Source organism: Sarcophilus harrisii, chromosome 5 (genome assembly GCF_902635505.1).
Source record: "Sarcophilus harrisii chromosome 5, mSarHar1.11, whole genome shotgun sequence".
Classification (NCBI taxonomy): Eukaryota; Metazoa; Chordata; class Mammalia; order Dasyuromorphia; family Dasyuridae; genus Sarcophilus; species Sarcophilus harrisii.
In genome coordinates, this window is record NC_045430.1 from 263,851,223 (window position 1) to 263,866,116 (window position 14,894).

A 14,894-nucleotide genomic window follows, 5' to 3' on the forward strand; every position below is an offset into this window, starting at 1 on the left:
CATTTTTGGCAAATTTGTTAAACAGGTGTGAATGAGTTAAGCTGACATACCACCTTCCAAACAGGAACAATGCCAACTTCAGGAATAGGCATGAATACACATTAGGCACAAGGCTATAAATATAAAATTGAATGTTCTAAAGGCAAAAAAGCTTAGCAAAGAATTCCAAAATGGCTTCTTTTCCCACATAATTATCCAAACTACAGCTATGGTATTTTGTATACAATCACTAACAAAGCATCAGGAATATCAACTTTTAAAAGTTGTTAATTGCCCAACCTACTATTTTTCTTGGTAACAAAAAAGACTAAAATAACATCCTCTGGTAAGTAATACCTATAGACACAGACCTAAAACTATGTAAAGGCAAAAAAAAAAAAAAAATGAAAAGATTTTATATACACACAGACACACACACACACATATCATACAACAAATCCAGATTAAAATAATCAATTAGGGAGGAAAAATTTGGCTTCTACAATTTGGCAAAGGAAACCCAATGAACGCCATAAATCTCAGTGGCTTTCTAGTGCTTGCTTTATTAAAATTGCCTAAATCATTTAGTGTCATTGTCCTTATTATTCTTACCCTATCATGCACTTATTAACTAGATGACATTTCCAGCAGGGACTTAAAATACTAGTCAAGCATTTAGTAGGAGGAAAGGGAAAAGAAAGTACTAGACTGGGCATTTAAAGCTACTTTGTGAGACTAGTCATTCTTAAGGCCAATCCCCAAATGTAAAATAACATATTTCAATACTAGCCATAAGTACTACCTCAGAATGGTATAATTACATCTTAGATACTTGAAATAAAAACAAGATAAACAGTTGCCCTCAAAAAGCATTCTATACTAAAGTGTCAGAGTATGTTTTTTTATCTTTAGAAAATCTGAGGTTCGTGAATATTTTTTAATATTCTGATAAGTATTTCAATGTAATTGGTTTTTCTTGTAATTCTATGTATTTTATTTTGTGTGTTTAAAAAACACTATTCTGAGAAGAAACCTATGATTTTAGATTAGAATCCCCTGCTTTGGGAGGAACAATCTTTTAATATTTTCATTATAACTTTTTAAAATGTAATGCATCATGCTCTCAGCATGCCCTTTAATCTTCATTTGCTTTTCTTTTAAACTAAAGGCAAATGCAAAATAAACATACAGAACAATAATATGTAACTTTTTAAAAATGATTACTAATGTCTTTTGTTGTCTTAACCCAATTCTAGTGATATATCTACAAACAGGAAATAATGAATTCTAACTGTATACAAAGATACAGTATTCAAAAATAAAGCAGCCTTGCCATAAAGACAAATTCTATTTATATATTCAAATTTATCATTCTATCACTTACTGAGAAAAAACCACATAGAACTCAAATTATAGTAAAAATAAGTATCAAAATATTGATTCAATAGCAAAACACTGTCAACTTAAAAATTCTGAAAAACATTCCTATTACTGTTGATACATCACCTATTAAAAAAAAAAAAAAAAAAAAAAAAACCTGAAAAAAACTTGATAATTTTGTCAGCTAAACCTCCAGGGTTGAGGCGCCAACTTCTGTCCCAAAGAGAACCCAAGAGAAAGTACAAAATCAGAGGGTTTGGAAGACTCATTCCTCTTGGATTTCTTGGGTTCCCAAGGTAGGGGAGGATGAGGGGCCCCTTACATTATATATTTCCCCAGGAATCATGTATTATGAAAGAATAAACTCCTCCTTAAGAAACTAGTCAATATGAGCCAAATGTGATTAATAACTGATTGAGTCAAAGCAGTCAGGGGGTGCTATAATGGATAGAGCACCAGGCCTGGAGTCAGGAGGACTTGCATTCAAATCTCACCTCAGACACCTAACACTAGTCACTTCACCCCAACTGCCTCTCAAAAAAAAATTAATAATTGATCAAGTCTACTAAGATCAAGTCTATTAAATAAATGGAAAAATTTGATCCTTATCATAAAAAAGACTATAAGGACACACTTTTATCAGCACAGTTAGAAATATATGTTTATCAACTCTGCAGATGAAAGCAATGAGACAGAGACTGAGAGCACTAACACACTGGAAAACAAAGCAAAAATCCAAAAGGATTCTGACAGTCTGAAGAAGTAAATAAAATTTTACGGGACCCTGGGCAAGTTACCTCAGTTTCTTCATATGTAAAATGAACCGAAGAAAGAAATGGCCAACCGTTCCAAAATTTCTGCCAAGAAAAAGCCAAATGGGGTCAACAGAAGTCTAAGACACAGCTGAAATATTTGAACAAAAATTTAAATGATATTCAAGAGACACAAAGTCATACACTAGTGTACAAAAATAACTTGTCTTCACAAGAATGTGTCTAGGGAGACAAGGAAAAAAAGAGTGCTTTCTGACAAAAACCTGGGGTTTTTAATGACCTGCAAACTCAACTAAGTAGCAGGGTTAGAACTTCCAAAAATCAAAAATGCCAGTGGGATTTTGAGTTGTGTAACAAGGATCATAAACTTTCAGAAAAGGGAAAGTGAAAGCGCACCCCACTGTAATCTGCTATCATCTACTACTACTGAGAGCTGTTCGGTTCTGCACACCACTCATTTAAGAGAGTTATTGTATATATTAGAGAATGGACAGAAGGGACAAGGATCAGTTGAAGGAACTAACGCCCCTTAAAAAAAAAAAAAAAAAAAAAAAAAAAAAAAAAAAAAGAGGAGTAAGGGAGATCCAGTAGACACCTGATCATTTCTTTCAAGTATTTGAAGGGCTATCATGTGGAGGAGGAATTCAACTTGCTCTGCTAAGATCCAGAGGACAAGACTAGGGAAGTAAGAAGCTGCAAAAAATCAATTGGATTTTTTGGATCGATATCAGAAAAAACTTGCTAATCTAATAAATACAGAAACTCAAAAGTTGAATGAGCTGCCTCAGAGAATAGCAGGTTCCCTTCTCTAAAGATCTTCAGGAAAAAAGGTGAATGATTATATGTGAGTTGAGTGTTGTTCCTCTCATTTCTAAATAGGTAAGGGTAGAGCTCAACAGATTACCTTCACTACCTTAAATAACCACTTCTGTTATATGAGAAAGCTTCTTGATTGAATCCATCAGAACCAAACCCCTCCTTGAACTAATGTTTATTTATCACAGCATAATGTGGAGTACTCTTAGAATGCTCCACAGAGGAGAACCAAGAACCATCTCCCTAACCCTACCCCAGCAGCTCACAGAAGGGAAAAGAGATGGTAAAACTGACATACTGAAGGACATGAACTCTAGAAGAACCTCAGAGAAGGCTGATACCAACAGTGCATTCTCCTACATAAAAACTGAAGAAATTACAAGAAAAAAATCTGTTGTTTCCTCAACTTTCTTTTCCAGCGACTCTATCTACAGACAATATAAAAATGTGCTGTACTATTACCCAAACAATTCCAGTAAATCCGAAAACCACAAAAAATTAGAGGTGGAAAGAAATATAAATTTAGGCATAGAACACAATCTCTGCTGAAACCTTAGGATTTTTCCTAACTGGAACTATTTTGTCTGAACTCCTAACTTTCTGTTTAAAATCAACTCCCTAAAGTTAAAGAAAAAAATAATGTGAATTTCAAGGGCCATTACAATACCTGTAGAGTTAAAATGAGCCTAATTATTTTAACAGTTATATACAGTTCCCTTCTTAAGAAAACATCTAAGGAAAGTATGACATTTTGGAGGGAAAAAAAGGATTAGAGTCAGATCATGGCTTCCGAATGCTAGATAAGGAGTTCAAATTTCACTCTACAAAGGAAAAGAGAACTATAGTAAAGTTATAGGAAAGGGAATTAATATGAGCAGTACTGATTAGAATGATGCTTTAGGAAGATTAATCTGGTAGCAGTGGATAAGACACGTCTATGATTATTAATTCATTAAATGAGTATATAAAAAAGACCAAAAAAATACAAAACCCTGTCCCCTCTGCCCCCCCCCAAAAAAAGCAGTCTCCTCTCTTGAAGAATTCTCAATCTAACAGAGAAGACACGAAAACAGATATGCACTAATAAATTAGAGATATTTAAGAGAAGGAAGAAAGGCATAGAGGATAAGAAGGATTAACAAATGCTTCTTGTTGGGTATGGGATTTTAACTGGAACTTGAGAAGGTCCAAGAGGCCAGGACACAGGCATGGAAAACACCCAGTGACAACGCATGTGGGAGGAATGCTAGGAAGCCAGGGTTACTGAGCCACAGAGGCCGACAAGGAAGATGGAAGGAGCCTGGAAAGACAGGAAGGGACCAGCTGGGAAGGCTCTGTGTTTGATCCTAGAAGTGATAAGCAAGCCTCATCCCTCACACACCCACTCCAATGCAAACCTGAAACTATGCTATACTTTAGAGTCCTTCCAAAGACCATGGCAAAGACTGTGTTGTATCACTAATAAGGAGAGAAATTCAAATTAAAACAACTTTGAGAACTCCATCAATTGCCAGCAAATTCACAAAAACAACAAAAGTCAATAGTCAATGCCAGAAGTTCTATAGAAAATCAAGAATACTGATAATATTGTTGATGGTGTAAAGTGGTCCAACAAATTCTGGAAGTCAAGTTGGAATTATGAGTGACCAAACTGTTCAGATTTTTTTACCCTAAGATACTACTACCAGGTATATGCCCCCACGGAGATCAAACACAGACGAGGCCCTATAGATACAAAACATTTATAGCAGTACTTTTTTGTGGTAACAAAAAAGAAAAAAGGAAAAAAATGTAATTGTCTTCAATTTGCATTATCACTTATATTCAATGTGATATCAATCTAGTGTTAAACATTTCTTCTGATCTCTCAAGAGGAAACTATGTGGCACAGAGGTGAAAATACTAGACTTAAGATCAGGAAGACCTGAATTTTAATTTTGCCTCAAATACTTCCTTAAGCAGTGTAACCTTGGACAAGTCATGTAACCTGTTTGCTGATCTGTAAAATAGGAATGCTAAAAGCACCTCCCAGGATAACTAGGAGGATCCAATGAGATAACGTGAAAAGCATTTCTGTGTAAGTGCTAGTGGCTAAAGAAAATAAGAATACAAAAATCAGTGCCTATACCTTAACTACAAAATACTAACCGCAATTATCAATCTCCCATCTATTTCAGGACTTTTTGGTTTATCCTTCCAAAGTTTGTCCAAATATTTTAGATGAAAAATAACCACTTTCTTATTCTCCCCAATATCTACCAAAAATATTTCTAATATGGGATTTCTTATTTCATAGGATTCCTATATATTCCTATAAAATAATAAGTATTATTTTACTTATTTAAAAGTCATCCCTAGAATTCAATGAAGCTAAAATGCAATGTTTTTTCAATAGGCTCCTGATTTTTCCTGAATTGATTACCAAGATTACATGATAAAACTTTTAGCTCTTTGAAGTAGCCAAGCAAGTGCCTTAAGAAATAAGGCCTCCCATTAAGAGAAGTATTAGGTAGAGGCAAAATGGATCATTTGTTGGGTACACTGTAGAGCAATGTGACAAATAGAAACAGATCCCTAGTGACTTAGAAAACCATTAACATTATTTATTTTGTATTTTTATTTATTCTGTTAAGCATTTTCCCAGTAACATTTTAATCTGGTTCACAGTGACACCATGCACATATAGGCACAAGGAGAAGGTTTTATGTCAAGAAGGAATAATAGTTCTATTCTCTGAAATAGTGCAGTATCTACTTAAAGAATTTAATTGTTCCTATTACTGGACTCAATTTAGCCTTTGTCAGGAATAAAAAAGGAAATTACAAAACTTAAGTTATTGAAAAAAATACCACTTTTTATAGGAATATAGATTAATTATAGTGATTCAATCTCATACATAAGCAGAAAATCACTGTAAAGAATTAATCTTTCAAAATAAATTCCCACCCATCATGTTGGACAAATTTAAAGTCATACCAATGTTTCTCCTTCTTAATTGGTAAATATAACGCTTTGAAAAATCGGTTTTAAAGATCATCTTTGACTCAAACCTTCTCTACCCATATGAGATCAGTGTCAAATCTTGTTCCTTTCCCTACCACCAGAACTATTAAAACCAACTCTACTGTATTTGTATGTACACTAGCCTCTTTCAGGCTCTCATTATCTCTGCTCTAACTTCCAGCTTCTTAAATTAAAGTTTGTAACTCCTAAATCTGGTATTTAAAAGCTCTCTAGAATACAGCTCCACCTAGATATTTATCCCTTTCCCTCTTATTTCACTTAATGCTTGAATCAAAGGGGCCAACTCAAAATATTAACTGTTTGCTTTTCAAATCTGCATATGTTTTAGAACATATGATACTTGAAGAAAGCAAATCCTGTAAATCCCACGCCTATCTTTATGCTTTACTACACAGTAGATATATAATATCTGTCAAAATTAAAATTTGAATAAGGTAATTATCTCATCTCAAAAATAGAAAATCTTTCTGAACATTACAGCTGATAAAAAAAATTCACCACCACTGGACTTTAAGCTGAAGTTACATAACCAGCTGATGATACTCTAGGACAGGGGTCCTCAAACTACAGCCGCAGGCCAGATGCAGCAGCTGATGACAATTATTCCCCTCACCCAGGGCTATGAAGTTTCTTTATTTAAAGGCCCACCAAACAAAGTTTTGTTTTTACTATAGTCCGGCCCTCCAACAATCTGAGGGACAGTGAACTGGCCCCCTATTTAATAAGTTTGAGGACCCCTGCTCTAGGAGAATCATGTTGCAGGTAAGGACTGAAGCAGATGCCTGACACACAAGACCCCATCCAGTTTTCATGAAACTTAACAATTCAACAGGCTATTTACTATGTGCCTGCTATGAGTAAAGCCCTAAGCTAGAAACTGAGGAAAATACAAGAAACTGATGTCATCAAAATGTGGAAGAAGAGTATGATTAAGGACTTTGTCTAGAAGTTATTCCAATGATGATTTAGCAACATAACTTGAGCCTCCACTTTCACTTCCAAGAACTACCAAGAGCCCAAAATCTAGCGATGTCATTCTTCCAAAAGAAATCTTCCACAACTTCTTTTCATCCTTACACCTAAAGGATAAATATAAATGCCTCACCCTCAACTGTGAAGGCCTCTCCAAGGAGGGACCTACCCTGCCTGCCTCCCTTTCCTTAACATGCTGCTTCACTCCCCAATGGCTCACTCTCCTTGAGTGCAGGATTTCATCTCCCTCTATCTATACCTTTTGGGCAAAGGGCTCAATATGTCCGTAATGTTACCCCTCCTCACTTCCCCCTTACAAAATCCTCAGCCTCCCTCACGTGTCATTTCTGGCATGGATCAGGCACTTAATATTTACCGATTTCCTGTACAAGACTTTTTTTGATACCTGTTTCCCCTAATTGTTGAGCCTTCCTTGAATTTACTTTGATTTGTTATGTAACTTACGTGTATATTGACATACCATTTATTTATATATACTGATAAATGACCCAGGAACCCTGAGCACTTCACTTAGTTTCGAAGTTGTGAAGCAAATTCCAGCTTCTTTCATAAGCATTTCTGCCTTAGGAGTTACTTATAACAACCCCTGCACCCCCCAAAAGAAACATTTTCCCAATAAGAACTGTGTCATGCAGCTTGGAAAGGCACTGAAATTATATACTTAAAAAAAGGAAATTATATGTATTTAAGATTCGTGTACAATTTTTTTTCTCTTGTATTTTATATACCTATAAAAATGTTAAGTTATTAGATTCAAAAAGGGTTTCTAAATGATATTTTTAACATAAACCAGATTTTTCCCAAATTTCACAAATATAAATAGCATTTATGAACTATAAAAATAATCTGAAATTATGCATCAAGTCCTATCAACGGGGAAAAAATATATTGTACTTTGATTATCCATTAGCTTAGTGTACTACTATAAAATGTACACAGAAGTCAAAACACACATCACAGTGTAGTAGAAAGAAAATTGAACTTGGAAATTAGAAGATCTGCTTTCTAGGCCAAATTCTACTAGTGAATGTAACCCTAGACAAGCCAAAATCTCTTTTCTCTGACCTCTTCCAGTAAAATGAAAGCACTTTGAGGGTGGACTTTGTTATTTTTACATCTTTATCCTCAATGCAGAGCACAAGACTTGGGACACAGCAGGTATAGCACAAAAGATGAGAGAGCGCAAGTAGGCGAAAAAGTAGGCCAATCATGTAGTGAAGAAGATAGCTCATACCCCCATTGGTTGCAAAGAAACAAGGAGGACACCCTGCAGCAAATATGGGAGGATTATGGTTAAGTTATGTAGGATGGCCAGGAATTGATGGTATTAATATTAGGTGATGTTAATAATGTTAATAATAGCATTTTTAGAGGTAACGAGTCTGGAGTCAAGAAAATTTATCTTCCCAAGTTCAAATCTGGTTTCAGACACTCTCTGTGTGACCCTAAGTAAATCACGTCACTCTATTTGCCTCAGTTACCTCATCTATAAAATGAGCTTGAGAAGGAAATGGCCAACCATTTCAGTATCTTTTCTCAAAAAAAAAAAAAAAAAAACTCAAATAAGATCACAAGTCAAACATGATTGAAAAATAACTGAACAGCATTTACACAGCTCTTTAAGGTTTGCAAATACTTGCTAGGTTACCTCATTTGATCTTCACAAGTCTAGAAAAAAGAAACTGAAACAGGTTGTTTCCTGCCAAGAATCAAACAACTAATAAGAGTTTGGAACAGGATTTGTATTCAAGTCTTCAGGACTCCAGGTCCATGGCTCTTCTCACTTGGGAAACCACTTAGCTACCCCTTCATCTCCACTATCATATTAGATTATAAAAATAAAGTAATAATGATACATGACAAGCATCAAACACAACCTTATACTAGAAAATATTTAACATAAAATTCTTTTATTGTTCCAGGTAAAGAATGGGAGGAACCTGAATAGAGAAAAACACGTTGTATTCCTAGACCTATTAAAAAAAATCTATATTTGTCTTTTATTTAGATACAATGTAATGAATTTCTCTTTAAAAATTGATTTAGAAACAATATAGTAATAGTTCATGGCCCCAAATGTTTAACTGCATTACTTATTTAAGGATAAGTTCACATTTCAATCTGTTAACAGTATGTTAGGGTTATTTTTAAACTTGGAACTAGACAGATGCTTTTCTTTTTCATTCTTATAGCACTGGGCATATAAACAGAATACTAAAAATAGCTAGGAAAAAATCTCCATACCTGACAGCTAAACGTTTTGGTGGTCACCCTTTAACAAGTAACCAACTTAAGAGAGTATGAGACTAGTTAAAATGAGAAAAAACAAGGCTTTAAAGCATATACCTTATTTTAAAAATAAAATTCTACAGTTATTAAGTTCACCAAAACAAATTAATTAAAGCTTGACATCCCAAACACTGGGATCCCAAACAGCATCTTAAATATCACAAAACTCAGTTTAACAAAATAGTTCAAGAAATAATCCATATCACAAATTCATTTTTTGAATTACATAAAACTAGTAGATGAAGGATATAATCAGAGAAAATAGAACTTTTGGGCCCCTAAAGACCCTTGAAGACTAAAACCAAGTGGGCCACATGGCTTGGCAAAGAACAATCAAATTATTTTCAAAACCTAAAGTTCTAAAATTATCTTTTCTGCACCATTTTGGACAAAAAAAAAATAAGAACTGTCATCTAAGTTGAAAATATTCCTCATCTTACAGTCTAATAAAGATGCTACAAACACTGCTCACTAGACACAAGATTTATTCATTTTTCTGGAGATTATTTGAACAGTCAAGGACACAAAGCATGATACTATTCTGAGTCAGTACTGTTAGTCCCGGCTTTTTCTTCACTTTTTACTACGAAACATTCAAAGATATATTTAGAAAGGAGAAGGAAAAGAAAGAAAAGATAATCAAGACATTCCCCGCACCCCAAACCCTCCCCAGTTGTTTACATACAGGTGCCTTCTTCTCCAGGTGGACTCTCTCCATAGTTAGGTAAAAGGATGATACTTGTTTTTAATACTGTAATGTACTGAGGCTTCTGAATAGCTCAGAGCCTCTGAGTACATGTCTGATTGAGGTCACTGGGCTTTACGGAGATGAATACTACTAAGTTGCTCTTTATTCTACAGCCAATCACTTTCTTCTAAGGTTCCTTAATCTTCCAAGCCAATAAAACACATCTCAGCCAGGGTCAGAGAATAGCAGATATGGCATACTTGCCTTTCTTCTATATCAACTCAAAAAAAAAAAAAAAAAACCACTGACAATGCAATTTCTGCTTAAAACTTCCTAAAATATTGTAGAAAACTGAATTATAAGATGCAATAATTCTAAGGGAACAGTTTTCTACATCATTAAGTCAGTGTGATTTAGCTTTTCCCCTTCAAAAAAATGAACTAACTCTGATTATGCTATTTCAACATCAGTATCAGTAGTATAAAAAACTGTGTTTTTACTTGAACAGTTTATTTACACTAATTCAATATGTTAAAGTACAATCAATGTAGTATTAAGAATTATCTTTCTATCTTGCAGGACTTAAGCAAGAACAACTGAGTATATACTTAAGTCTACAGTATTTCCATAATAATTTGTGGAAAAACTAGGTAAAAATAAATATCAAGCATAATTCACAGAAATTGCAAATACTAAAACAAGTTACAAGAAGTGCATTTTTAGTATAAATTACTAATAATATCACATCCTTATAGAAACTACAAAACACGACACTTTTTAATTAAGAAAAATATTTCTTAATTCCACAAATTAACTATTTCTTATTCTTAATTAATCTTGTAATATTCACCAATGAAATGCATTCAGTGAATAAAAAACAGCAACACTGCTCTAAGGTGCACTTTAATTGGCACAAAGCATAATTCACTGTTTATTTTAACTTTCAGTACTCTACTTATGACCCTGACAATTTTGGCAAGAAGCAAATATGTGTGACCTTCATGTACAAAATATAAACATCTACAGCTTCAACTTCTCCAAGAACCAGAGAGCCTAAAAATATCCTTTTTTCATTTTGTAACTGATCTTTATTATCTTCAATCCTTCAAAACTGCATATTTTTAAAATCATGACAGAAAAATTGGATATTTAATGACTGAACATGAAACACTACAGACTTTTAAATCCAAAATCAAGATTTATGTAACAGCAATTTCAAGTGTAGCTATCAATTGAAATATCAACTTCTATTATAGTCTAACATTATTTCCTAGAAAACTTTTCAAAATATCTTCCAGTCAATGACTTCACATTTCCCTTTCTGCAACATGTGACTTGAGAAACCCAGGACAGCCTTCCCATGGACTCTTTAATGGCTTGTAGGAGCTTTTTTCATAAAAATTCCACATGAACTTTTAAATACTTACAAATAAGACCTATGGATTGTATCCTCTGATTTCAAGGATTAAAAAACAAATATGAGAAGCTGACTTAAAAGCAACTTAAATACCAATTACCTTCAAATTAAATATCATTGGATTCATTATTTAAAAATCTGTTAACAATACATTTTAGTAGCACAGAAAAAATGTTTAAGACTATGTATTTAAATTTTCATTAATATTTTACAACTACATATTTTCCACCAATGAAAGATAAATATGTTATCTATTTAATACAATGAAACCAATATTTGAACAAAATAGCAATTTGAGCATTCTCTATTTTTTATACAAAGATGGTTTTGAAGCATCACAATGTATTATAATAAAGGATTTACAACAGATTTTGAATAACAAATTATCAACAGCAATAAAAAGGGTTGGGGAGAGGGAAGAAACCCCTAAGAGATACAGTAGTTAACACAACTACCAATGATTTCCAAGAGTTATATTTTGCCTGTGATTAGAAAAATGATTATTCAAGGTCTCTTCACCCTCTTACCATCACTTAGCTACAAGATACACACAAAACTCATTTAAAATAGCTTCAGAAGTGGATTTCTTCAACAAAGACAAAATTTAACTTAGTTTCAATTAATCAAAGATGGACAGAAGCAGCTACACCCAAAGAAAGAACACTAGGAAATGAATGTAAACTGCTTGCATTTTTGTTCTTCTTCCCAGGTTATTTATACTTTCTAAATCCAATTCTCCCTGAGCAACAAGAGAACTGTTCGGTTCTGCACACATACATTGTATCCAAGATCTACTGTAATCTATTTAACATGTATAGGACTGCTTGCCATCTGGGGGAGAGGGTAGAGGGAGGGAGGGGAAAAATCGGAACAGAAGTGAGTGCAAGGGATAATGTTGTAAAAAATTACGCTGGCATGGGTTCTGTCAATAAAAAGTTATTAAAAAATAAAATAAAATAAATAAAAGATAAAAACAAACAAAAAAATAGCTTCAGAGGGCAAGAGACATTTGATGTTTGAGGGATGGACCTTAAATTTCATGCTAAAAATTAGCCTACAATTAGTTTTAATAAGTCATTACATACAAATTACAGGTCATTGTTCAACATCCTCAAATTTCATAAAGAAATATTTTCCATACTTATGCTTTGCCAAGATGTAATTTTTAATTGCTTAATAAACTCATTTACATAGTCAGTTATATAAACTACAACTGGGAGGGAAAAAAAACAACTGGTTAGGTTTAACAGCAAATTGGAACACTTCTAACTTGGAATACATTTTTTAATAAAGGCTTTCCTTCCAGTATAAGGATAACACTTATTGTTACTTTTTTTAAGTTTCAAGTTTTCCCCTCCCTTCAGCTCCTCCCCATCCATTGAGAAGGCAAGCAATATGCTCCCACTCATAATATGAAATCATACAAAAACTTTCAAATGTTAGTCAAAACACTCTTGATTTTTCATCGAAATGGCATGCTTTTTTAATTCTTTCCTAAGCTTCCAAAATGTGGTGATAGAACACACTGAACAATCATATATCCTTAAAACTGTATATATCCTAAGTCTAAGATTAGACTTAGGGACCTCACAAGATCGACTTAGTATCATTAGGAATGTGATCTAAGAGAAATGGATACAATATATGGTCATGAAGATCAAAGCTAAGTGCTCATATATGGAGAAAACACTTGCATTCTCAGCATCCCCACTTAGCTGAACTGAGGATTGAAATCCTAAATTTAAAAAAAACTCCTAAATAATTCTTATATGCGAAGTAATACGTAAAAGAACACAAATGCAAAAAGGGAGATACAGTCCTTGCACTCCATCAATTTATGCTCTGATAAAGGAAGACAACCTAGAAGTACTGGTCATGGAGAGTCAACAAACCCTTGCCTAAAGCAGTAGGACTTACTGACCTGATGACTACATCCAGAGGAATAACAGTAGAGTGAGGGAAGAGAGCAGATAGAATGGCAGGACCAATGACAAGATGGCCTTGATGAATGGCTGGTTGGAAGACCTGTATGATCTGGGCTAGTCATGTTTCTACTCTCGATATCTTCATCCGAGATGTCTCTCCCCAGAGGGAGAGTTCAGGAATTAAAGATGTGGATTCTAGAAGTCTAGGATAAGAAGGCCTTGGTCCAGGTGAAAAAGCAAAGCAGAAGTAGTCGCCTGAGGGATTATTAAACTTGCTATTTTCTTCAAAACAAACTCAAAGTTCACTGGCATCTCAACTCAACAAGTCCAAAGGGGCCTTTTATCTTTTCCCCCAACCTTAGTCTCTTACCTTCTTTTCCCAATATCCTCTCTCAATTCCTCTCGCACTCACTACATTTCCAGTCAAGAAGTCTTGTCCTAACATCTCTATCTCTATATCCCCTAGAATGATCCCCTGATTACCTCCTTCCTAGATTAGTTCAACAGTCTTCTGATTGGTCTCTCTGCCTCCAGTTCTCCCCACTTCAAACTATTCTCCACTCAGCTTCCAAAATGACTTTTCTTAAAAGTAGGCCTGACTACACCATCCCTCCTTTATTCCATAAACTACCTAAGATCTTCTCTTGCATTTAAAGTCCTCCCCAACCCAGAATTTCCTTCCTGCGTTCTTAACCAGCAAACACTATCAGGTCTTTGTTTTGGCCCCAACTGTCTCAGAGTGAATGTGACCAGATTGATTACTCTTGGTACTCTCGGAATTTTTTATTAGGTTTTTATAAAAAGCCATTCTTTGCCTCATTTCTTTCTTACCCACACTTAATCACTGGATGGGCAGTTGTTTCTGTCAAACTAAGACCTGGGAAAAACCTGAGCTTTAAAAAAGGACAAGGGCTCCCACTACATCCAGGGTCACCTCCAGGTATCTTGATCTACATGTTGGCATTGGATGCAGGGGGCTCCAGAGGGGAAGGAAAAGTGAGGCAGGTGAGCTTGTACAGCCCTCCCTCACTCAAATTCCATTCATTTGCATTCATGGCATCACTTCCCTGATGTCATGGTCCTCTTCGAGAAGGTCAAGCAATAATAACAAAACAACAACAACAGTTCCTTTTAGGTACTGTCTCCACACATTAGACTGCTAAGATTCTTGAGAGCAAGAATTGTCTTTTTCCTTCCTTCTTTTTAAAAATTAGTTTTATCCCCGGGGCTTAGCACATCACCAAGTACATAGAAGATACTTAATAAAATGTTTACAATTCATAACATTCTTCCTCCATTTACAATCTAATAACCCAAGCAAAAAAATCTAAGCAAAAAAGTTAGTGTAAGATGACTAATAAACCTATAATAGTTCCTAGTGATTATAACATACCAAAGAATTCTTCATTTTAGAAGTTTCCAGGATATAAACATCACACTCAATCTGTAGTTTCTAAGACTTTTCTCTTATTTAAAATCAAATTACTGACCATTTCCCACTTCTGGAGCTTCTGTTTTTTACCAAGATTTATCAAAGATTACAACAGTGCTTCTATAAACTATCTTACATTTCTAAGTTCACTGAATATTCTATAAAGTATTTCATTTAA

The 14,894-nt window shown here is 34.3% G+C and overlaps 1 protein-coding gene across 11 annotated transcripts in view; it reads right to left on the minus strand.

Annotated features, from left to right (window-relative positions):
• The window catches only part of SLC4A7 (solute carrier family 4 member 7), a 119,337-nt gene that overhangs the window by 81,970 nt on the left and 22,473 nt on the right, over positions 1–14,894 (minus strand). Inside the window, exon 1 of one of the 11 annotated variants that reach the window (XM_031940394.1) lies at positions 9,940–10,216. The exons of the other annotated variants lie outside the window; for them this stretch is intronic. Coding sequence (XP_031796254.1) covers positions 9,940–9,972 — 33 coding nt within the window. The 5' untranslated portion in view covers positions 9,973–10,216. Of the gene's footprint in view, positions 1–9,939; positions 10,217–14,894 lie in introns of those variants that run through there. 11 annotated transcript variants of the gene reach the window in all.